This window comes from Cyanistes caeruleus, chromosome 2, assembly GCF_971803275.1.
Source record: "Cyanistes caeruleus chromosome 2, bCyaCae1.hap1.1, whole genome shotgun sequence".
NCBI lineage: Eukaryota > Metazoa > Chordata > Aves > Passeriformes > Paridae > Cyanistes > Cyanistes caeruleus.
This window is the reverse complement of record NC_141702.1, coordinates 10,187,990-10,210,584: the sequence shown is the minus strand read 5'-3', so window position 1 is coordinate 10,210,584 and position 22,595 is coordinate 10,187,990. Positions and strand designations below refer to the sequence as shown.

The 22,595-nt window shown below is 40.7% G+C and overlaps 2 protein-coding genes and 1 long non-coding RNA gene across 5 annotated transcripts in view; all 3 read right to left on the bottom strand.

Annotated features, from left to right (window-relative positions):
- Window positions 1-228: 228 nt before the first annotated feature.
- On the bottom strand, window positions 229-12,916 carry LAPTM4A (lysosomal protein transmembrane 4 alpha). 3 transcript variants are annotated; one of them, XM_023922648.2, is made up of 7 exons: window positions 12,580-12,916; window positions 5,914-6,034; window positions 3,705-3,781; window positions 3,488-3,610; window positions 2,253-2,348; window positions 1,512-1,610; window positions 229-1,002 (listed from the first exon to the last, which is right to left on the bottom strand). In XM_023922648.2, exons 1-7 carry the CDS (start codon window positions 12,676-12,678, stop codon window positions 928-930), a joined length of 690 nt encoding a protein of 229 aa, XP_023778416.1. In that variant the 5' UTR covers window positions 12,679-12,916; the 3' UTR covers window positions 229-927. The 3 variants fall into 3 exon arrangements, with proteins under 3 accessions (XP_023778416.1, XP_086731892.1, XP_086731893.1); XM_086875766.1 differs by lacking the exon at window positions 12,580-12,916 and adding an exon at window positions 11,800-12,570; XM_086875767.1 differs by lacking the exon at window positions 12,580-12,916 and adding an exon at window positions 10,716-11,077.
- Window positions 12,917-13,753: 837 nt separating this feature from the next.
- Window positions 13,754-15,663, bottom strand: LOC147654601 (uncharacterized). The gene is made up of 2 exons (XR_015282714.1): window positions 15,542-15,663; window positions 13,754-14,984 (listed from the first exon to the last, which is right to left on the bottom strand). It is a non-coding gene; the product is annotated as an uncharacterized LOC147654601 (long non-coding RNA).
- A 4,606-nt stretch (window positions 15,664-20,269) lies between these two features.
- The window catches only part of LOC111926057 (uncharacterized), a 30,835-nt gene continuing 28,509 nt past the window's right edge, over window positions 20,270-22,595 (bottom strand). Inside the window, exon 11 of the mRNA XM_086875764.1 lies at window positions 20,270-22,469. Within this exon, the coding sequence (XP_086731890.1) occupies window positions 22,414-22,469 (56 nt within the window). The 3' untranslated portion in view covers window positions 20,270-22,413. The remainder of the gene's footprint in view (window positions 22,470-22,595) is intronic.

Below are 22,595 nucleotides of genomic sequence, written 5' to 3'. Positions count from 1 at the left end.
AATTCCCTTTTCCCAGCTCTTGGTTAAGTACCAATCAGACTAGAGGAAGTCAACCAAGTACTTGAACTGCAAAGGACTGTGTGTTAGAATCCATGTTCTCCAGCCACACGAGGGCTTTTACTGAACAATGAATCAACCACTAAACCTGTAACTAAGTATGTTGGACTGTCTGCAGCACAATGAAGCACTTAAAAAAAACACCCAAAAGATCAACAAACACTACTGGTAAACGTTTTGTAAAAGATTTATTTAAGTATCACAAAGAGGAAAATACACAGAAGATTAGAAGCATGCAACCATCTTCCATATTTCTTGCATTTTGTTTTTCTTGCATTCCCAGCTCATTGTAATAGAACTCCTGTGCCACTCTCACTTGCTCCTCAAAAATACTGTTTCAAGACATAGGATAACCAAAAAAACCACAATAAAAGGTAAGATAACATATGAGAAAAGTGCAAAGTAAAAAAGTCACATATATACCACATTCAAACCCTTCTCCTTCCAAAAAATGGATAAAGGAAAACTGTAATTTTGCTGCACAATCAGATTGTCTTTATGAACTACTTTACAAAAAATTAATATAAATTAAGGGCATAATCCTGCAGACACTTATAATCACATTTAACTTCAATCAGAGTGGCTCAATTGGTATTATTAAAAGCCACAAGTTAGTCACATGCCTAAGTTCTTGCAGGTGTAAGGCCCTAAGGCAATAAAATGTTTAAGAGCATTAGGGAGAACAAAAATTAAAGCAAATGAAATCACTCTCAGATGTGTTTTGCTTAGTAAGTTTATATCAAACATATTTTGAACAGAACAGTTTGCTCCTAAAGCCCTGAATGTTTCTATTACTTAAGCAGTTTTGCAAGATTAAAAGACAAAACCCCCAGGAAGCTGGTACAGATGTTAATGAACATAAAAATTGCTTCAGGCAGGTATGTAAGGAGGCGGAGGTTCCTTCTCAGGCATCTTCACTGCCATTTCATAGGTTGGCAGAACATACTAAGGAGAAGACATTTTGAAGTGATTAATACAAAAGATTTCAAATGAAAAAAAAACAAAATAAAAAAAGCACACATGCCCCATCAGCAACTTAATCCTCTGTTGCAGGCAAAGTTATTTTAAGAATTTACTGCTGTTCCTAGTAAGCAAATGAGGAAGTGAAAGAAGGTGCAGGAGCAGTTTACTGCTCTGCTGAGCCTAACCCTGGGTCATTCTTTCCACACCCCACTGCATCTTGACTTTGCAAAGCAGCAAAGAAGGTTTGGACTGGTGCAATCAAAACCTCCCTCTACCACAAGAAAAACATACAAAGACTTCTCTCTAAAGACCCTCCTTTTAGGCACTGTCAGAATTTAGCTAAGAAATTACCTACCACAAAATTAGCTGCTTAAAAATTTTTTCTTTCCAGTCTTTCTTTAGAAAGCTGGACAAGGAAACACACATGAATGTGGTGTTTTTCTACTTCAAAACTAATGATACTGTTTCCTTTTATCTCAAAAAGAGATTACCTGTGGAGGAGCTTCAAAAGCAGGGTACACCGCAATCTCTGGAAAATTTCTGTTGTTGATGTATTTATAGCAGTTCCATACACAGTTAATTAGGTATGCCTGAAAGAAGAGAGATTTCTTTTTAAACACCTCATAAGCATTGGCTGATTCAGAAATTAAGTGTTGGACTACATTCCTATGATAAAAAGGAGCATAAATCAACTTAGGCAATACATATCCGAGGAATGGTTGCTATTTCACAGACCTGGCCACATACCTATGTTCCTCTCCATTTAGCTTTGTTGTCACAGTGACTCAGAGAGGATGCACCACACAGGTTTTAGCAAAAGAATTCACAGATCCATTCAACTAATCTATCTGCCTCAGCAGTGCTAATCAAATTTAAACATTTTGTTTAGAAACTTGTATGCATTAACTCAGTATTTCACTACAAATTTACAAATATTAAAATTATCTCTACATAGGTAAAAGTCTCTTTGCATTCCTACTTCCCACTCAGGAAGGGCAGAGCTGCCTAAGCACACCCCAGTGCACACACACAAGTTAGCTGAAGACACCAGTACACGACATATTAAGTCATACCAGAACTCAACAGCCTAACAATTGTGCTCAAAGAAGTTCTTACCTCAGCATTAAGGCAGCAGCTGGGTTCTCAATTCAGCATTGGGAATTAACTAAGATTGACAGTGTCTTAATGCTTATTAACTCTTGCAATGGTTACATGATTAAGTTTTAACTTACCTTTAAAATGATAAATAAAACAAAGAACACCAGAACAATAAACAAGAGACAGCTGGAGTCCAAAGAAAGGAGATCTTCTTTGTAAGGGAAATCCGGCTAGTGAAAAAAACAGGAGGGGAAGGGAGTGAAAGGGAAGAATGAACACTGCACAATCAACTATGATAGAAAAACATCCAAACTTCACACCAAATGCAACAAACCTTTGTATAAACTATTTCCCTGATACAAAAAGTTCCATTTTTAACAAGTTTCCTCTTTATCCTCCCACAAAGCAGAGTATTTAGCCTGCCTCTGCCCCACAGGAACAGATCACTACAGTACAGTCTGTGTCCCTAGTCACTTCATCAGTCTCAGGCCAACACAGACTCTTCTTCACAGCTGCAGGACAGTATTTGTACTTATGGTCCTCTACAGCTCTTAAATGACTTACTGTTAACTACATCCTGTCAGTCCAACCTGTAACACAGGTGTGCAGCGTAGGAAGTCACCCCCAAACTTGGAGGAGACAAAACAGAGCTTCTGAAAACCTATTTTCCTTCTCTGACCACAGGAACAAAGCCTCTCTCAAACACCAATGTAATGTTTTAACTGTTTTAAAAAGGACTTGTTTTTAAAATTCTACTTGAAAAGATCAAAACACCAGCCAGCCAGAGATTGTGGTCCCTGCTGATGGTATGTTCTATGCATTGACTCTTGCAGTTAAAACACAGGCAGTGTTAGTGAGAATTCCATTTCAGTTTTCTTAGTGTTGTTGCAACTTGAGAAGAGACACATAGAATGGAAAAGGGAAAGCTTGGAATCTCAGATTCCATGTGTAATGCTGCTGGAATCCTTACCTACACTTCTACAGTCTTTACCTACATTTCTGTTCCCCTTCCCTACCAAATAAGGGTCAACGCATTTTTAATCTGCAGTAGCAAATTTGCCACTGAGCCCCATTGCTTAAAGGATTACAAAAACACACTTCCAAGTCCAATTGTAACCAACGAAGTTTAAACCAGTAGTTCCCATCACAATTCTTTCCACAATTCTCCCTGTCTTTTGTTTTAGGGAGGAATGACACCTTTAACTCTTCCATCTCTGATAAGCTGCCATCCCACTGTAACCACGTATGGCTGCTGCAGGCTGAATTCTTTTTTCTTATGCACAGGAAGGGAAGTGTAGCTCAGTCACTGATCCAATCAAAACAAACTTTAATTTCAAATGTAAAATATCAACTTCAGCTGAATACTTACCAACTGCTCCAGGTAATCCTTGATTCTGGGCAAGTAGGTTAGAGAGCTGATGGCAACCAGACAACTGAGCACAAAGTCAAACAGTTGGTAACAGAAAAATGGGATCAGCCAACCTACACGATGCTAAGAAGATAAAGAAAAAAGGAGCATCCTGTAAATTATTTAGTTAAAAAAATCAAGTAGCAACTTTAAAACCATGGATTATAAACATACTTACAGCAATGGCACCATACACCATCATTGCACTGATTGTGAACATGAGGAGGGAGATAGCAAACAGAACACAGGCATTTTCTGCATTAAAAGAAAAACAGTAAGAATCAGTCATTTCCTGGAGTTGTCATACTGCAGCTGATAGGTACCCAAGTTTTGTCCATTACTGTGATCTGTTCTCAACTGACTCATCTGTGCCAACTAGCAGCAGCAGAATAGAGTAGCTCAGATCCTTCCTAACAAAAAAAGATGTGGTTGAAGAAGACCTACAACTACTCTGCCTTAATCAAAAGCCTGACTAAAGCCCAGGAACACCAATTAGAAGCTTAACATAGTTTGACAGGAATGCACCATAATCATGATGATTTGCAATGTCAATGCTGAAAGTATGCGAGTGATTAACTTTACAGCTGGACAGAATCTTAAGCGAGGCTAACACAGTATCAACCTTTACACTTGAAAATGGTTTGGTTACGTAATTTTGTCATTGGCAGCGAGAGCAGCACTGCTCCTTCAGTAACACTAAGGAAAACAGGAAATCACTGTGTGGAAGGTATCCCACTAGTTACAAGAAAAGGCAGTTGAACAGAAACCAATTTGTAGCAAAATCGAGGACATTCATGGAAGCGGCTGATAAAGATTCTCCTTGTGCATCACAGTTACCGATGACAGAACTACAGCTGCTTTCCACAAGTTACATTACACTTGTTCCTTTTTAAACACAAAGAAACCAGCTTGAGTCTATAGATGTGGTAAATTACTGCTTTTTAGCAATATTGAAGCCAAAATTTTATAATTCTCCTGCTTGAAAAAGAGATTATCTGAGAACCCTTTCTACTCTGCAATTAATTTGAAAAGACACACTGTGGAAGCACTTACATATCCAATTCAGTGAAAGGTAATAATACCTACATACACAGATGGCATCAAGAAAGAGCCTCCCCATGTCTGAAATGCACTGTGTTGATCAGACCTAAGTCTCAGCAATCACCAGTAAATGTGGATGTCTTCTGAGGAGTTATCACTCAGAGTATACACAAGTACAATAATATCTGTAATGTTCTTTCATGCACACAAAACTCTCTAGCCCAGATCTCAACATAAGGAATAAGAGTTTTTAAATCAAAAGCATGTAACAGATTTTACACTAAAGAGTGAAGAAAGCACCTTCAGCTTCAGAAGCATCTTTCTCATATAAGCTTAAGTGTACCAAGTACACCAACATCCTTTACAGATCATATGACATTTTACAGATTATCCGCTGTGATGTTACTTAGTATCTTAGCCTCAAGAAAAATTTGGCCCTTGCTCCCACTCTTATTGCTTATTACTCTTATAGTAAATGTGCTTTACAGTCACAGGTCATAACTGACCTGAGATCTTCAACTCGGGTCATGAACAATTAATCCAAAATGCTCAAAACCCAGTTTTGTGCTGTACTATTTAACTTCACTGAATCTGACCCTCCCTAAATTTTTATGTGATACAACTGAGGTAGATTAGAAGTGCCACATTACACATATTTCTGCACATTTAAAACCAGAAGAAGCAAAGCATATGCACAAGTTTACAGATACAATGGTTAAAAAGCTTGACACCAATTACACTTGTATACATCATACACTGCGTATCAGAATGAAGAGTAAGCTTAATTCTGTTCACAGTGCTTTCCCTTCCATTTATTCTACAGGTGAAACTTGGAGGAAACACTTTGGTTTCACTCAAGTACTTGGCATCCCAATCCTTCCACTTTTCTTTGAAAGGTATCATGGTTTTTTTCTTCTTAGCAAATTCATAGGCAGGAGCTCTAAGGTATTTCCTTATGAAATATGGTATGAACATGACCAAAAATTCAGAAGGAAAGTCTTTAAACTTGTTTTCTGCTGCTTGTTTCACTGAGACTGCAAAGTTAATGTTAATGGAGAAAGTGAATCAGAGATGTCCCACACATATTTCAACACTCAAAAGCATCAGAAGGCCAAGAAATCTCATCATTTAAGATACTTAGGCATAAAATGAAGTTAAAATAATAGTCCATAAAGATTTCTTTTTATTCTTGTAGAAGAATTCAATCCCAGAGTAATTGAAGAGAAATTCAGAAAACACGATAACCATATTTAAAAGATGTATGTGTACATTACAACCTAGTGTAAGACAAATCCATGATACTGCATGCTTTACATTCCAATCAGCCAGCAGTGTTCTAGACCTACCAGCCATTCTCTCGGAAGCATAGTAATTTCCAATGACTTCATACTGGATATCAACAGTTGGCACCATATTTGGATGAGTCACTTCTACTGTCAACAAGATGCCCATCAGTAAGTTCACCACCTGAGAGAGATCACAGTTACCTCAAGGTTAATTACACTGCAAGATTTTTTAATGACCACTAATAATCCTTTATTACAGTTAAAAATAAACTCTTCACTTTGCCTGTATATGGAAGAAAAAAAGAAGAGCCCAACTTACAGTTAAATTTCAAGCTGATTTAGTTAAACCACTACCAAAATGACCCAAAGAACATGGAGCACTTGCTAAGTTCAGTGAATCACAATTAGATAATTTTGCAAATTGAGAGGATGGTAAGGTTCCTAGGATTCAAATAATATAATTAAGCTGATTCTGTTTGATGATTGTATAGATTTGTTAACTGGAAATAGTTAAAAATGGTCAGGAAGGTAAAGGTACAGAACAAGAAAATATTTGGAAAGAATTCCTGCTTTCTATAACAAATTGAGTTAATTTAACACACAAATAAATTACTGGGCTTCTGCCATGTATCAGCTTTAATATGTTAGAGAGAACATCTCCCTCTGCTTCCCAGATCACTTATTAAAACCTCACCAGTCCTTATCAGAAAGGTCTACACAACCACAGGAGAAGTTAAAAAGTTTCACACAAAGATCATGCACACATTCAGCATGGGCTGTGCGCTCACCAGTCTTTCTCCTCCCTCACGCTGCCACTTAAGAATCCTTCTGTTGCCCCATTTTGGTACACACCAGAAATGTCTTTAGTAAGAGCTCAAAGAATCAAAAGTAGCTTAAGCCTCTGTAAAATTGTCCTGACAGCATTTATAACGTATTCAAAGTTTACAGGGACATATCTAGAGACATATGCCAAAGGTTACATAACACAAAAAACTCATGATGGTATTCTCAAGCTGCAGACATTTTCCAGTCAGAATTCAGTACGGTCACCACCACCAGCAGGATCCCAACCAATTAGCCTCAAAAGAAAAAAAAAAAAAAAAAAATAGTTTGCAATTTCTCACAACTTAAGAACATTTGCCAGGTACTTCTTCTACTGGCATGGTTCCAGGAGTCAATGATGGTGGCAAGTCTATGTACAATTACTGAAGATTTCAGTAAGGAAAAAAATATTTCTAACCTTTTAAAAATTTTCAGACTCACAGTTCCTATAACTTTTTTCCCCCTCATTGTTTCTATTTGTTTTTTATTCTTTTTCTTTTTCTCCCAGGGGTTTAGAGATATATGGTGATAAGTTTGCTTGTACTTTCTGCTAAAAAGAAGCCTTTAGTGGAGTCAAAGTTGGTCACTTTGTAGAAATGCAATCATCTCATCATGTATTACACAAACTTACTAAAATTTCCAGCTATTTTGACCCAGTTGTATTTTTATAAGGCATTTTATGCCTCGGAATATAAAGCAAAGTAACCAAAACAGCTTAACCACCAATATCTTTTGCCTTGAAATGTACATATTTTTACTCTTACAGGACCCTTCTTAAAGGGCAAAACTTTTATTCATCTACCTCTTGTCTTTAAATCTTACTTTGCTTCAGCCCTGGTCACACATATAGAACACTTTCATCTCATGCCTGGTTTGTCCTTCTGTACTCTGGCCTTGTGCTCTCAAAGCATTTTCAACCCTTCTATTTCCTCCTCTCTGTGAATGAACTGGGGATACTGGAAAATACCTTACTGCACTGTTTCAAAGAGCCCATGTCAAGGTTCAGGTCTCTGGCAGTTAAAACATTCATCTCTACTTTATAAAGCATAAAGGTAGATGTTCAATTGCAACTAAATCATTTACTGTTTATACACAGTCATGAGTTTGCCATGATAGGCTACCTGCTTCAGGATAAAGAGCAAGCAGCACTTGAATTACTATAGAAGTACTGAAGAACTTGAATGCCTCAGAATTTTGAGATTGTAACTCCCCATCTGTTACTTTTTTTATTTTCATCCTATCAATCATCGTAATTCAACATACCAAAGTCCTTAGTAATTTCACTAGTTACTGAGTGCAGTTCCAAGTACTAAGTGTTTATTTTCTCAACCTGAAATAGTATGCAAGTAAAAGAGAAAAGAAAGTCATTCAAAATCCAATCTATCAGAATCAATGAGACCAAATAAAAATAGTAACAAACCAAAACAAATCTAAACAAAAACAAACCCAAACCTCTGCCAATTAACACCTCAGGGTTTCCAGCACTCCATTACAGCTGTTTACAAATCCATCACAACACTGAGTAATTCAACACATTTAACATATGGATTTCAATTAAGAGCTACAGAGCCAGCCAGAGCCTCTATTTTAACTCCTTCCATTCTTTCCCAGAAGCTTGATAACAGCAAGACCACAAGGCTTGTTTCAAAATAATCAATGTAATAGGCAGCGAGACTATGGTTTGGACCACAGAACATCATTAGAGCTTTAAAGTATATACTCACTGCAAATCAAGTATGTTCACAAATGTCTACATAGAGAAGTCAAAAAACCTAACTCATGTATACCTCAGTGCAATATGAGGATTAAACCCATCACCATCTTCCACAGAAAAAAAAAATTTAAAAAAAAAAACCCCAAACCAGACAAGACAGCACTCAGCAGATACTGTGCAGCATCCTAAAGTAAAACCTCAGAAATCTCAGCAGCCTCATTCTGGTCTTTTATGCTAGGAAATAAAAAATAGTAACAAAAATAATTTGCAAAATGCATGTTCAAGTTCTTATTCAAAAAAGAATTCCATTAAGATGAAAATAACCTTAATTTAGTTCTGTAGTAGTTTAAGGAGTGTATTTTACATTTTAATATCTGGGATAGTTAAGTTTAAAAGTTTGGTGTAGCTTGCATCATAATTCAAATAGCTAAAACTTCAAATTCTCAATTAGCAAGTCAGCATTTATTACACACTGGTAACAGAAATATTAGCTCCCCATATGATTAGAACTCTCTAAAATACTCTGGAACTACCAACAAGCATAACCTTTCAATTAGTGAGTTTTATCTCTACTGTGTACACTTTACGTCTCATAATGTAAGTGCTTCATCTCTCTGGAGGCCTGGACATGAAGTCTGGTTTTCCCAAGTACACTGAGTGACTTGAGCAAAACCAAGAATTCCTACTTTTAATTTGATTGTATCCCTTTATGAGGGGGAAGAAGGGAACTTGCCTTGCACTACTACACTCATTTTCCTTTCACTTTTCCAGTATTTTTTCCCTAGACATGTTCCCACAGAAAAAAAAAAAAAATCCAAGATGGAGATTCTGATTTGGTCTCATTTATTAATATATTGAAATAATAAAAACTGAAGAGTAATTCTAAAGAGGGTACTTCAGAGCCTGTAGCACTACCAGTATTAGACTGAGACCAGTTATATTGGCTCATTTCTGTTATCTGGTTCAGTGAACAAGCAATTCCAGAGATCCTCCTCAGCTCCTGCTAACCAGCGGCAATTGCATCACTGACTCCAGCCCTGAAGTTTGCTGCCAGAACACACCAGCCGCTCCCTCCAAAACAATGCTATTGGCTTTTATGCTATTTACTGAACTCTGATCACATTTTTGCCAGTGCAGTGTTTGTGCTTCCAGTTTCTGCAAAGTGCAGTGCCCAATATGAAGGTTTACAGGAAGAAACAAACTTCAAAGCAACAGGACTGAAACTATGGAGAGAGGAACAGGAGGTTTCTTTTTCCTTCCTACATAGAACAGCAGTGGGTGTTGCACAGCTAATCAAGCTTTATCAGTCCTGGAACTGAAGTACAATTCTGCCAGAAATTTTCTTAACTTTTCTTTTGGTAAATATGCTTTTATTTATTGATCACAAACAGCAGCAGCACACGGACAGAACTGTGCCTGAGACACACTGTTCACAGCATCAGCAGCAGACATTTTAGAAGGTAGTCCTCATTCTCTCTGGACTTGCAGAAGCACACAGCAAGGACAGTGATAAAACTGTTCTAGTGAGGAGTAAAGTTAATTACACACATGACTTAAGAGTATACAAATAAACAAAGAATAGGAAAATGCCTAAAGAAATGTTTACATAAGAATAACACATGTATTAAGTAGACAGAAGTCTTATCTTACTAAAACATCTGGAGTAGATTGCTATGAGACTCCATTTTAAGTGACAGCAAATTCCTTCAGGACTGTACTGCACAAGAACACAGTTTATATAGTAAATAGCAAGCTTCTCAGTAACATAAAACTATCCTTGAACTAAACATTCTCCCCCTCCAAAAAGCTACAGCCTTCAAAAAAGAGCCCAAAACACACAAAATACAAACAAAAAACCCCACCAAACCCACAAACCAAAACCATCACCCTAGAGAAAGTTATTAGTATTTGTCCCATCGTAACTTAAAAGTAGAGATTACTTAATTGATTTAGAAGTACTTCTAAGAACCTGAAAGACTAAGAGCTATATTTAAATGGTGCGTTAATTAACATGTCTAAAAAACCTGACATATTTTAGACCATTTTTTTAAAGTCTGGCAGCAAGCAGTTAAATTTAACTTTGACTGGGCAAACCGTAATTTACCTTTAAAAAAGCATAATTTATAGTTGAATTCTGATTTAAAGCACTAAGCAAGACCACCTAAAGTTTCCTTATAACCTTATTTCAGCTCAAACAGCCAACTGTTGCCAGACTTAAAAGTTCTCACCCTTTGCTAGGTGACAGCTGAGAACTGCATGAAAACATTCAACGCACGGTCTAACAAAGCGTTCGATATACAGGGTGTTTTTAATTAAAAAACCGCACCTCTGAAGCGCTTTGCACGCCCCCTGCTACCTTGAACTCAGCTCTACTTTTCGCTCTGGCAGACCGAGCGGCCGCGGTTACACGAGATCAAAGCCGCGCTCCGCCGCGGGAGCCGCAGCCTCACGGGTGCCCGGCGCAGCTTCCACCGTCCCCAGCACCCATTCAGAAAGAAGAAAGAGGTGCCGCATCCAGGCAACAAGAGGAAACATAAGCACAGCAGGAGAGGTTGAAACTGGAAGCGCTACCAGGTCTGTGGCCACGGAAACATCTCCCTGTCCCCCGCCCCCAGCAAGTTCCTGGGTTTACAGACGCTCCCGCGAACAGGAATCGCAGTGCGGAAGGCAGCGAGGTGCTTTTGTTCTGTAACAAGGATTACTGACCAGAAGCATATTCCTGAACTCCACCCATCAGCACGGGGTGCTTTGCAGCTTTCCAAAAGGAGCTGGATTCTCAATACTACAATGGACGTTTTCCTTTGTAATGAACTAATAACAAAACTTAATCAGCAGCAAGACTTTTATTCAATTCATTTTGAAAAAGAGATACCTTTTCCCTAAAGTTTTGTTACATGTCCAACCCCCTACCCTGCCTTTTCTTCAGGTCCTCTCTCACCAGCAACTTTGTTGGCCTGTACATTTCTTTTGCCAACTGAGTGACCAAGATGCATAAAATGAGGATCTCCCCATACTTGTTGAAAATAAGCCATAAACTCTCAAAAATCAAATCCTCATGCCTCTAAAGGCGGTTTCTGTACATGGCTGTTTCATATCAGCACAAAAATTTAGCATTCTTTGTTTCTTACAATCTGAAAAAGAGTACAGGAGAATACAGATTTGATTACAGCTTCAGAACAGAAAAGCTATGATGCAACTTTTGTAAACTATCCCCTTATTTTTACTGCCCATGAGGGTAAGGGGAAGGAAAGATTAGGAAGGACTTCAATAAAGGGGAGCTCAGGCTCCCTTTAAGGGTTCCAGGCCTTTAACTTGCTGGTACTGTTTCCACATTTCTATGTCACCCTAGTTCAGAACTTTAATATTTCATTTTCACAACCACAGCTCTTTCTCAGAGAGAAAGCACTCACCAGTCAGAAAAAAAGGAGGTGTTTTGGGAGCCAAATTTGTTTCCACTGCTCTTTAATCACTGCGTCGAGAACAAAGTACGGAATAACCAGGAACTTCCCTTGCCACAAAGCTCTCGTTCATTCTTCATCTTCCTCTCAGAGGTTACACACCACTCACGGGTATCTCATCTCATTCCCCTATTATATACCCCAAATTCCAGCCTCCCCCAACTCTCCCCTTACCAAGAACACGCTCAGTAGTGTACTAAAGTCTCAAGCCCTCCAAACCAAAAAACAGAAGAGTGACACAATCTCTCTGAGACGGAAATTAAAACGCTCAGAACTTTCTCTTCCCTTTCTTTTTCCAACCACAAGGGAATCTGCCGAGAGACAGCAGGGCTTCTGTTAGCCCGAAGGAGACCCCGGGAAAGAAGAGGGACCCGAGCCCCGCTGGGTGATCCCAGGAAATGCCCTCGTGCAGCTTCCCCCGACCGCCTCAGGAAAGGGAGCAACTACCCGGGCGAGGGGAACGGGACACCGCGGTCCCACAACTGCCCGGGAGAGGGGAAAGGAACCCCATGGTCCCTCGGGGAAGGGAACAACTGCTCGGACGAGGGGAAAGGGGCTCCATGGTCCCTCGGGGAAGGGAAAAACTGCCCGGGCGAGAGGAGCGGGACCCCGCGGTCCCTCAGAGGAGCCGCGCGGGCGCCGCTCCCCCGCCCCACCGAACACCCCGCGCACGCGCGCTGAGCACGGCCCCCACCGCCGCCCCTTTAGCCGCTGGCCGCCCCCGAGTCTCACCATGTACCAGGTGCCCAGGATGATGGTGCCGGTGCGCACATGGCAGCAGCCGCAGCAGCGAGTGCTGTATAAGCGGTCACGATTTCGCTTGAACGTCATGGCGGCACCGCCGAGCTCCAACCGCCAGACCCACCACCCGCCCTCTCCGGGCAGTTCCCGACACCGAGGGCCGTAAAACCCCCGGCGCGCGCGTCACCTCCGCACTGACCAATCAACCGCCGGGAGAGTGTAGCGAGGCGTGCCTGTGCTGCCGCAGCGACGGGTGATTGACAGCAGCACCGACCAATCACAACAGCCCTGGGACTGACGCCCCGCGTTCACCTGCGGTGGCGGGGGCAGCACCTGAGGTGGGGGCAGTGCCATTTCCGCCATGTTGGGCTTTGCCCGCCTCTGCCGCCGGGCGAGTCTGGCGGGGAAAGGTCCTGCCCTGCCCTACCTTACCTTACCCTACCCTACCCTACCTTACCCTGCTCTGCTCGCCTCGCCTGGCGCACGGGGAGCAGCTCGCCAGGGGTTTGAAGAGCCGGACCTTGGCAGCCGAGGAGGCAGCGAAAACCCATGGGGAAAGCTGCGCTGTCTGGAGACGTTCCCCTGTACTTAGCACGGGTGAGGGCTGGCTCGAATTCTACGGCCAGTTCCGAGCCCCTCAGTTCGGGAGGGACATGGAAGTTCTAGAGAAAGTCCCGAGAAGGGCACCCGAGCTGGTGAAGCGTCTGGAGCAGAAGTCTAAGGAGGAGCGTCTGAGGGTGTTTTGCCTGGAGGAAAGAAAGCTCAGAGGGAACCTTATTCCTCTCTGCAACTCCCTGAAAGGAGGTTGTAGCCAGATAGAGGTCGGCCTCTTCTCCCAGGCACCTGGTAACAGCATGACAGGACATGGGCTCAAGTTGCGTTAGGGAGGTTTAGTCTGCACATCAGGAGAATTTCTCAGAAGGAGAAATTTCTTCATTGAGAGGGTGGTTAGACATTGGAACAGAAGTCACCATCCCTGGAGGTGTTTAAAGAAAGACCAGACGTGGTACTTAGTGCCATGGTCTGGCATTAGGTCATGATTTGGATTTGATGATCTCACGGATCTTTCCAACTTCATTGATTTTGTGATTATGGACAACCCTTAATTCCAAAATAATAATGAGTAAGTAATGTCTCCTGCTGGTGTTGTCTGTTGGGAGCGGGGGCAGGTTTCTTATCTCACAGATGTTTCCAGTATATTGTTGTGCCTCCAATTCTTAACTCCATCCCAACACAGCAGGAAAGATGAGGGGAAGGGGGAGTGAGATAGAGCAGCGTGTGGTTTTGGAAAGTCTCAGTAGGGGTCCTGAACTGGGGAGTACCATTCCTAAACCGGACACTTGGGCAGAGGTATGCTTTGAGGTACTGCCAACATCCCCCGGCTTTTGCAGAAATTCACCCAGTGCTGCAGAAGCTTTAGTTCACGTGAACCGTCTGCATTCTGCTGTTCTTCTGAGTTAATTCATTGGATTAAAGAGTAACACTGTGTTACATGCTAAAAGGATATGCCATCAGAGGAAAAAAAAAAAAAATGTGCTGTCTTCATTGAGTATGTGGAAAGTTTCAGCACCACTTAGACACACTGTCTTCTGTTCCCACAAGGAGCAGGACCTGTAAAGTTCCCCTGACCCCTGACCCGATGGTTTCTGGAGACCTGACCTGTTGATGCAGAAATGCACAGAGTTTATTTTAACCTTCTGCTTGCAGCTGCAAGTATGTCCTTGTTGGCAGTGCACAATCTGAGAGACAGAGCCATAAATATTTGCTGTGCATGTATACACCAAGATGTATGTCAGTTTTGAGTTTTTCACTTTGAACATTGAGAAAGTAATGAGAGTGACAGTGCTTGTCCTTTTGATACATTCCAGATTGTACAATTAACACATTTTATTGTTTGAATAATAGACTGCTTAGTCTATTTTTAATGTGAACTGTTGCTGAGTTATTTGAAATTATTTACTTAAGGGCTTTAAAAGTGACCTTTTTATTTTAAATCTCCAGAGTTCCATAGTTAGTGTTTTTCTTCCTTAGGGCATATTTCATTTTTGAATAAACATGTTGTAAGTGCTGCTAAGATGGCTGTAATGATCCTATTATAAACTATTGTTTGTTTCTTTAGTGGTCCTAATGTTCTCAGTCCTGTGCACAGATGCCTAATTATCAACACTGATTTAATGTAGTAAGAAGGGACTAATTTTAATGAATATACAAGTGTCCATGTAAAAAAATAAAAAAAAAATAATGTGCATTTTCTTGTAAGCAGTCATTTAAAAAAATCAGTTTTCTCACAGATGGCACTTTGGGAAGTCTAAGCCAACTATCCCTGCTTCATGCATGCCTGAATTGATTACATTGTTCTGCGGAGCTGAGAGGTTCTCCTTCCTGTTGGTCTGTCCCTGTGTGAAACAGGAATTCACAGGATTAGAATGAGTCAGAAATAAAAGCAGAAGCCCCTCCCTCAAAGTTTGGACATCCACTTGGAAACCTCTAGATCCCACTCGCAGTTCAAATGATTTGTGAGGGCAAGTGTTCCAGCTAAGATCTTGCAGTTGGACACTTTTGCCTTTGCTAAAATCAAGCTCTTGTCAGGCTCAGATTTTCAGGGCTATTTTCATGAGATGAAAGAAGTCTTAATTAAGTGTTCATATCTTTGTCAGCCAGACTCAGAATAAAAATTGATGCAATTCCCTTGAGCTTCACTGCTTGTTATACTCTGCAAACAACAAAGATACTGGGAAGAATAATGTGAATCACATTTAACATCACAAAGAAGCTTTCCACAGCAGGATAGGCTGATGTGGCACTACTGAATTTGCATTAAAAAACCTGTCTACTTTCTCCTCTCTTAAAAAAAAAAAAAAGGAAAAGAAAGATTTAAAGAGTATTTTGAGAATGATTGCATTGTTTCTTGTACTTAGGGGAAGAGGTAATAGGTTAATGATTTTAGTCCTACCCTCTGTGAAAGATTCCAGTTCTTCCATGCCACAAGCAGCCCAGATGACCTCAGGCAAGACACTTCCTTTTTGCTGAGCCTTAATTCTCTCCTTTTTGCTAGTTCAAAGAGGATTTGTGAGGCTAAATATATTAAAAATTCTGGTCTCAGCTTACAGTCATGACAGACTGAGCATAATCTCAGAGAGTTATCGAGTACTAATGATAACACTTACTCACAAATAGCAAAAAGACCATGGCGTGCAGGACCAAAGCATCCACAACAGTAAGAGCAGGAAGCCATACACAGATCAGCAAGTCAGAAGCAGCTGCAAAAGAATGATTTGGATTCCTTTACCAGCATGACATTTTAACTCTTTCCCTCTCAGCAGGTAGGGAAGGGTTTGATATCGAGGTGTTCCTCATTAGCCAAACTAGTCAGAGCTTTCAAAACCCATGTCTAGACAGGAGATTTGCACTTCTGTCTTGAGAGAGCCTGGCAATGTTTTACAAAACACAAATTAGTTTTGGATAATCACATTTTAATGAGGTGACAGCAAAACAGCTGGGATCAGGTAAATGAGAGACCAGACTTCAACTTCTACAATTTAAAGTCCTACACTTGCAGGATGTTAAAACAATGCAGCACTAAGACTGTTTTTTGCAAATTTTTGTAATACCATAGTTTTTCCCTTTCATGCTGTTCTTCAGCCTATCCTTGGCTAGAAGGTGGTGGTTTAATGCAGTAACCACATTGCCAGGATGGCAATATTTTTAAGAATAAGGTGCTGTTCTGCTTCAGCATTTGCTCTGTTGTGTGCAGGAAAACTTACAGACTCTGAATGGATAATCACATGTAATCTTGGGCAGACTTCATATCACTTTATAGTGAAAATATTGTTCTGATGGGTGTTGAGAAATGAGGACACAGTGAGATGAACAGATATGACCAACACTACTAGAGGTCAATCAAACTTCTAGGAACATCTTGCCCATTCTTTGCCAGGAGCTACTCCATCCCAAATGGAAGGCACTAGAGTATGAGGGCAGGAACAATCTACTGCTATTTTATTTTTTTTTTTTTTTCCCCTATAACTTTATGCATGTGCCTGCTACTCTACTTTCTAAAACAACAAACAAATAAACAAAACCCCCAAAAAACCAAAACAAAACCAAAAAAACACAAAGGTTAGTTAGCTCCTCAGACTCAGTTATTTTCCATGCTGAAAAAACATTTTTAGATTAAAAAAAACCAAAGTTTTTCAACATCCCAGAGAAGGTATCTTTACATAGAAACTGCAATATATAACACTGTATACCCGTAACAGAATTTAGAAAAATCTATAGAACTGGTGCAGAAGGTGTGAAAAATACCCAGGCTGAAAGCATGGATCGACTGTTTGCTTCCTTAAAAAAGATAAAAATGTACTAGAGTAAAAGCAAAATATCAACATATCAATGAGGGGGAAAAAAACCTCGTATAAATTAGTCATGGGGAAACTTTCCTGCTGGTGACTCATACAACAAAATCATAGATATCCCAAAGTCAGCATTAACAAATTTTACCATCCTTTTTTTCCGAGATTAATTTTGAAGTAAAACAATCTAATTTGGAGGATCAGTGGTTTCTTGTAAAAAGGGTTAGAAAATAATAAAAATGTATCACAATGAGTTTTGTGATTATTGAATTTTAGTCTTGTTTACTGAATTAATCAACTTCATTTTGGGATTCCTAATGTAATGTTCCAAGCTTCTGTACTATTTGTTCTAGTTGGTTGCTGTTAACAATATGAATTATCTTTTACCATTATGAGTCAGTTTAACTCCGTTCCAAACCTTTTAAACTCATAACAGATGGGTCAGAAAGTCAGGGTTAGAAAATAAGCTAAAATATGACAGCATGACATAAAATTTCTCTAAGCCCAGGACTGTTTCTGGGTTACTTACTGTATGCTCAGATTTTCTAAATCTCAAACACTGAATAAAAATTCTTGTCTTCATTTAGAGAATCAAAATCTGCTAAACTAAAAGAGCTGTGGTTCTTTTATAGCAGCCTCCACATAGCTGAGGACCTATGAAAATGTCTAAAAATAACATGATCTAAAATGGTACTTGCAATTTCAGATATCTCAGTGCCTTCACACGAACAACAGTGAGCACTGGAAATGGAAAATCTCCTGTAGTCGCTGGCAGCCTCCCCCTTCCAGCCCTCAGTCTGGACTTGCCCCTCCATGAATCTTGGCAGGGTGAACAGGAGGAGCCCAAGGACCTGAATGCTACCTTCTCAGGGAAGCAGGAATTTACCTTCTAGTGGTTGTTATTTCTTTACACGTTGGCTTCCTGACTGTGTTTGCGGTTCGGGACAGCAGCAGGTTTCCAGGAGGAAGCTGCCAGAAGAGCCTGATAAAGCCATTTATTGTGAGTCCCTGTAACCTGCACTGCTCAGAACCAGCACCAAAGGAAAATCGTGCATGCAAAGTGAAGTCAAAGTTTGATCGAAAATAACATTTACCAAATTTCTGATATTCTCTTGGTGGGATGACACAGGGGTCAATTACTCTGGCCTTTTCCCCAGAAGACAGAGAGGGAGTTGTTTCTGAAATCAGTGCATTACAGTGTCTGTTCAGTCAGTACAGGAGGACCTTTCCTTTGCAGGAACACCTGCAGGGCCGAATCTCAGGGATGGCACATACTGGAAAGTTCATTTTACCTTGAAAAGATCTCTGGGTCTGGTTCAGTACAATCAAAGGACAAAGTTTCCTATATCTGATTTTTGTCGCCCATGACTTGAAAACCCTCTCTCACGACATCGAGCTACCCTTAGAAAATACTCTGTGTTACAGAGTAGGCTCATGTTGTAAGCATAGTAAAGAAATTATTTCTTGCCAGGCAATTAGCATGTCTACCTGCTAGTCAGCTTGTGCACATGTTGGCTGTGCCAGCAATCTGCACATTGGGTGGGACCTTGATAATTATAGACAATTACAGTGATCAGTTATGGATAATTATGGAACAGCAGGCCAAATTCCTCTCTATGGTTGCCCGTCTTTACCCTGGTGATGTTACATCATGGTTTGAATGTGAAGCAAAGCTTCAGCCTCTGCATCTGCATCCTGCTGTCTGCCTGCAAGTAAACACAACTTTGTAGGTCAGGAGTTTGTCGGTTACATAATCAGCCACATCTTAATGCCTGTGATACTATGGATTCATCATGTATGGATATGGCTCTTTTATTAGGGATATAGCCAATCTTCCACCTTCAAGAGGCTGCCCACAAGAAAGAGTATCATTTCAGAAATGGAGCAGACTGAGTTTTAAGAGAAAGTGGAAACTTAAAGCTTTGTATTTCATCATTTACAGCTGCTCCTGTAAAAATCAACGGCTTGCCCCTAACCAGATCATAGATGCTTGCCAGCCACACTTCATCCCACCTCCCACACTGCGGCTTTACCGGAGCCTTGATTTCCAGCCACTGGGCCATTTGCAGGCATGTGGAGAGCTTTTGGCTGGTCCTAAGGCAAGTGTCTCTCAAGCAGCTAATAAATTGCTTAGGGAAAAGGTAGAGGATGCCAGCTGGACCTGGCCCATGAACTGGCAATTAGACAGTACTGGATTATTGAATGACCAGAGAGAGCTACTCTCAATTTACTCTTCTAAGGGATAACATTCAGTTATAGCTAAAGCAATACTTCAGCATGTTGGGGGGATGTTGAATCTTCTGTCTGAGGGTTTACAATAGTCTCCAGCTAGCAAGGATCTGAGACTGGGAGAATGTGCAGATCCAGCACACGCATTTAACCCTGCTGGAGCCAGGAGCAGCAGAGCAGGCTGATGATCTGCACAGCCTTTGTCCTAAAAGCACAGAAACCAGGGAATAACCTGAACATGTGGTGATAAAAGGGAGTTTCTTAAGGAACTCAAAGGTCTGATTTTCAAAGCATCTGCAGAGACCATTTATTAAGCTGTGTGATGGTTTTTCAGACTGACAACTGGGAAGTAAAAGAATGGAAGTTGACAGAGTTGCTTAGAGCTTTGTGTTCTGGTTTGGTTGTTTTTGTAAATTCAGTTGTCTCACTGTAGAACCCTTCTGCATCCCTGGGAGCCTGTGCAGCAGCACTGCTGGGGGACGTGGTACAGGTACATAGTACAGTCCAAGCACTGCCACAGCCATAACAAGCAACAACCAACATACCCTTTCCTAACTGCTGACAAAACAGATGAATCACAGAAGCATGATGTACATTGCCACCCAATGGGCCCTTAAAGGTGCTTTTCAGTTATTTAGGAAAGCCTATGATCAGGAATATTTAGTTGTAGAAGTGTATTTTTTTTTTTTGCCTACATTACAGTGTGGTATTAAATAATGTGCTGCTGTAAGCTATTGAGCCCATCTGTATTACTGTGATGACTTCCCAGAAGTTAAACAGTGAAGCCAGAAGGAAAACACAGGCCTCAGACACCACTGAAGTCACAAAGAGGGGTACTGAAGAATTTGATAGAAAAACAGTAATATAGTTTGCTGCTGCTTGTCATCAGCACCTCAGTCAGCTTGTTAGTGTTATAAGTCTGGATTATTCTTTCATCCCAACAACAAAATAAAGTCCTAAGGATTTCCTAAACATAAGAGTTCAAATGAAGGGAATCTCTTAAAAAAAAAAATATAGTACCTAGAAAAAGCTTGAAAATGGAACACAGCAAAAACAGGCTCTCATTTACACATATACAAATTAAATAAAACAGCTCATGAGTGTTGGGCTTTGGACAAAAGTTTTAATTTTTTATTATAAAAACAGTGACATTTGAAATACTGAAAAATGTTGAAATAAAGCATAATTACAAACACATCAAAAAGTTTACAAGCAGATATAGAGAAAAAAGCAGAAGAAATCTGTAGTCCACCAATCTTGTGAGCTTCTCTTTATCTCTTTTTTTTCTCTTTCTTTCTTTTTTGGATGACAGAGGTTATCTTCAAAGCTAAGCAAAGGCCATGGACAACATCCTGGCCCCAATGAGGTCAATGAATGTTTTCCATTGGCTTCAGAGATAACAGAACTTTGTTCATTACCCACATACTCATTAGCTCATCTTCTAAATCCTTGAACTTGCTGTACCTGTTCCTCCAGTGAGGCCATGCATTTTCTTGTTATGCATCTATTCCAAACTAGTTACTTTCCTGATAAAAGCTCTTTGGTCTGTTCAGTCCAAACTGCCAATATTTCGCCTACACTGAGACACAAACACCAAGAGGTGCAGATCCTAGACAGTGGGCTGCTAAGTGGCATCAGTTCAGATTACCCCTCCCCAGCCTGTCTGAAAGAATCCGACTGTGCTAAATTTCAGGGCACACAGTACAGCTAACTACCCCAAAAATCACAGCACAAGAGAACTGCCCTTCAACACACAGTAGCTAAACTCTAAACACAAATACATTGCTGCAGTTAATTGCTTCTCTGAAGGGTACAGCTGATTTGACAGCTATGCAACAGATGAAGGCCATCAGGGAAAAGTGTTGAGCTGCAGGTAAAGCTTAGACAAGCTGGGATCAGGGATGCAATGGCAGAAGCACAGAGCTCTCCGCTGGCTCCATGATGCAAACAGGAATGCAGCTGTGGCAGTGTAAAACCACAGACATCCCTGGTTATTCATTGTCCTAGTGAAAAGTTTCACAGCATCAGCCCAAAGCCTACAAGTGTGCACACATTTAACATGCATTAGTAATTGTCCCCCTCCATCTCCAAAGGCACAGGGTCAAAGGCAGATGGAGATTTGAGAAATACTATCTCATCCTTTGAGGCATCACTTCTGGGATGGGTCAGGCAGAGTCTCAGGACCATCTGAAGACCCACCTCTCCAGCTACCACCAAAGCTGCAGCTCCTCTGGGGGAAAAGGTCTTATGCTTTTAGTGGTGTCAGCTCAGCATTGTTTATAAACCACAGTATTCTATTGTAACACATTCTCTCCTCCACACTATGAGCCCTCTGACAAGGAGAAATACACACCCTTTAATAAACACTAAACTGACTTAAAAACTTCATTCACAAATTTAGTTTATATTAGAATATTCAAGTGACAAAATGATAAAAAATTTCCAAACATCAGATTAAGAAAAATTATTTTTAAAAGTTACCTCAGTCTACTATAAGTACAAATGCAACATGCTTTGGACATACAGACTTTAAACTTTAGCCCACCATGAAATCCAGGGAGAAAGATGGGTTTAGACCATCTTTCCAAACAAGTTAAAAACCTCCTTTAGAAATGTTCCTTGAGGAGCAAACTAGCCTGATGTGGGGTAAAAAGTATAAATATGGCAAGGTAGGAGGCAAAAGTCTGACAATAGCAGCCACCAAGGATTTAAAAGAGTTAGGAGGTTGGAGAATCACCCATGTTACTCTCCCTTTGTTTCTGAACAGTGCTTCTTTCTGTACATTACTAGCCTGTCGATGAGCACCTCTGCAAAAATGCCAGAGGAGACCAGACTAGCTGGTGGATCCTCCATGGGACCAAAGCACAATCACAGTCAGGTACAGCCCGACTATTTCTACAATGGCATAGAACACTACAAGTTGACGAACAATGTGACAGCAAAAAACTGAAAGGACTTAATGCAACCAGTCAAACCCCATTCAACAGCTTTTGATCAAGGGCAGCAGCTTGCAATGAACAGCCACTCTGTTTCAAAACCACCTCCTGTGCACAGCCTGCTCCCTCTCTTCGCTCTCTCACACACTCACGCTCTCTGGCTCACTGCTCCTCTTCTCTTCCTCTCGCTGGGAGGTCTCCTGGAGCCTCTCTTTGCCTGGGGCTCAGCAGCATCGCAGAAAGCAGAATCTGTGCAGCTCATTGGCATGTCTGCCCCATCGGGTTGGCACTCTGGCAGCTACACAGCTTCCTCAAGTCTCTTTCTTCATTTTCTTCCTCTTCCTCCTCTCCTTTTTTCCAGGTATGCCTGCCATACAAACAGGGACAGTGCACAAACCTTCCACATGCAATTGCATCCCTGAGAACCATTTGCTTTTTGCTTAATGAAGAGGATTTAAGGGTTCTTAGATGTGTTTTAGAAGGGCCACCTACT

What these genes read in the sequence shown, in the direction of transcription:
- LAPTM4A (XM_023922648.2), bottom strand. Translation starts at nt 12,678, where the DNA reads ATGACGTTCAAGCGAAATCGTGACCGCTTATACAGCACTCGCTGCTGC. An exon ending in AGGATTACCTGGAGCAGTTG is followed by an intron (nt 2,349 to 3,487) that starts GTAAGTATTCAG and finishes TTTTTTCACTAG; the next exon opens with CCGGATTTCCCTTACAAAGA. An exon ending in TTTTATTTATCATTTTAAAG is followed by an intron (nt 1,611 to 2,252) that starts GTAAGTTAAAAC and finishes CTCTTCTTTCAG; the next exon opens with GCATACCTAATTAACTGTGT.